This window comes from Nematolebias whitei, chromosome 5 (assembly GCF_014905685.2).
Source record: "Nematolebias whitei isolate Nwh7 chromosome 5, NemWhi1, whole genome shotgun sequence".
Taxonomy (NCBI): Eukaryota; Metazoa; Chordata; class Actinopteri; order Cyprinodontiformes; family Rivulidae; genus Nematolebias; species Nematolebias whitei.
The window spans coordinates 424,751-426,607 of record NC_056502.1 but is presented as its reverse complement, the minus strand read 5'-3'; the positions used below and the strand labels follow the sequence as shown (position 1 = coordinate 426,607).

General features: G+C 44.4%; 1 protein-coding gene across 1 annotated transcript in view; it reads right to left on the bottom strand.

The window, feature by feature from the left end:
- Positions 1 to 532: 532 nt before the first annotated feature.
- Positions 533 to 1,857, bottom strand: part of LOC119409210 (tropomyosin alpha-4 chain) — a 44,342-nt gene continuing 43,017 nt past the window's right edge. Inside the window, exon 9 of the mRNA XM_037676048.1 lies at positions 533 to 1,146. Coding sequence (XP_037531976.1) covers positions 1,064 to 1,146 — 83 coding nt within the window. The 3' untranslated portion in view covers positions 533 to 1,063. The remainder of the gene's footprint in view (positions 1,147 to 1,857) is intronic.

Sequence of the window (1,857 nt, the reverse complement as noted above, 5' to 3'; positions counted from 1 at the left end):
GGCCACCACCCATCCCACATTGCACCCGACCCCTTTGGCCCCTCCCACAGGTGGTGAGCCCATGGGAAGGGGGACCCACGTCTCCTCTTCGGGCTGTGCCCGGCCGAGCTCCATGGGTAAAAGCCCGGCCACCAGGCACTCGCCCGCGTGCCCCATCTCCAGGCCTGGCTCCAGAGTGGGGTTCCAGTGACATGCCACTCCGTTTTTGTTTTTATTTCCAAAAGAAGGAGAAGTGTCTTCAGAGGTTTTTGTGTCGTTTCTTTCAGTAGTTCTTGATGCAGCGCCCCCACAGGCGAGCGGGGGAACAGGTTGGTTCAACAGGTTGGTTCGACTGCACAGTGCAGTGTGAATGCAAACGCACCAGCTCAAATGTAACAAAATGTCATGAAAATTGGTCCCCAACCGAACCGAGTCTACCGGACTATCAGCTGTGAAAACAACCTCAAACCCATCCTAGAAAATAAAACTGCTCTCACACAGGAAACAGTGATTGAATCTGAAATCAACGGATCAGTCAACACCAGAACCTCTGTTTGGGTCTGCAAGCTGTGCTTTTATTTTATAAAATCCTCTTTCACTTTGGGTTTTTACAAAAAGCAGTGGCATCATCACATTGATGACATCATCACCAGGAAAACATTACATCATCACAAGCGGCATGTCCAACTTCTGCCTGGCGTTACCATATTTGGCAGAGGAACGCCTCAAAAGGCTAAACGTTTTTAAATCACGCCCCCAGAGTTGATCATCGTTGGCTATAATCAACCACACATCAAAGAAAACTAACGATTATTCAAAAGCACTAAATTAGTGGTTGATTAGTGGTAAAAAAAAAAAAAAAAAAGATGACTGTTAGTCACATGTACCTCTTGTGAAAGAGGAGCAGTGAGGAAAATGACAACAGAAGGAATGTGTGACATCAGGAAATAGGAGGTCACGCTCCTGACCTCCTCCTGCCCACTGGATGAGGAGGTTGAAGTAGGAAGAGGAGAAGATTCAGCAGGAGGTTCAGCAGCAGAGCTTCCCGGCAGCCATGATATCAGGTGGTGCAGTGAGAGGAGCTTCAGCAGGAGTTCAGCTCCTCCATGGTCTGATTCAGTGTGGCCTGAAGCTCCATGTTGGCGTTTCTGGCTGCAGTCAGAGCATCTACAACAAGCAGGAAAAACTGATCAATGACCGATCAAACACCTGATCAATGACCAATCAAACACCTGATCAATGACCAATCAAACACCTGATCAATGACCGATCAGACACCAGATCAATGGTGATCAAACACCTGATCAATGACTGATCAAACACCTGCTCAATGATTGCTTAAACACCTAATCAATGATCGATCAAACACATGATCAATGACTGATCAAACACCCAATCAATAACTGATAACACACTAGATCAATGACTGATCAAACACCAGATCAATAATTGATTATACAGGTCCTTCTCAAAAAATTAGCATATTGTGATAAAGGTCATTATTTTCCATAATGTAATGATAAAAAGGAAACTTTCATATATTTCAGATTCATTGCACACCAACTGAAATATTTCAGGTCTTTAATTGTTTTAATACTGATGATTATTGCATACAGCTCATGAAAACCCAAAATGCCTGTCCCAAAAAATGAGCATATCATGAAAAGGTTCTCTAAACAAGCTATTAGCCTAACCATCTGAATCAACGACGTAACTCTAAACACCTGCAAAAGATTCCTGAGGCTTTTAAAAACTCCCAGCCTTGTTCATTACTCAAAACCGCAATCATGGGTAAGACTGCCGACCTGACTGCTGTCCAGAAGGCCATCATTGACACCCTCAAGCAAGAGGGTAAGACACAGAAAGAAATTGCTGAAC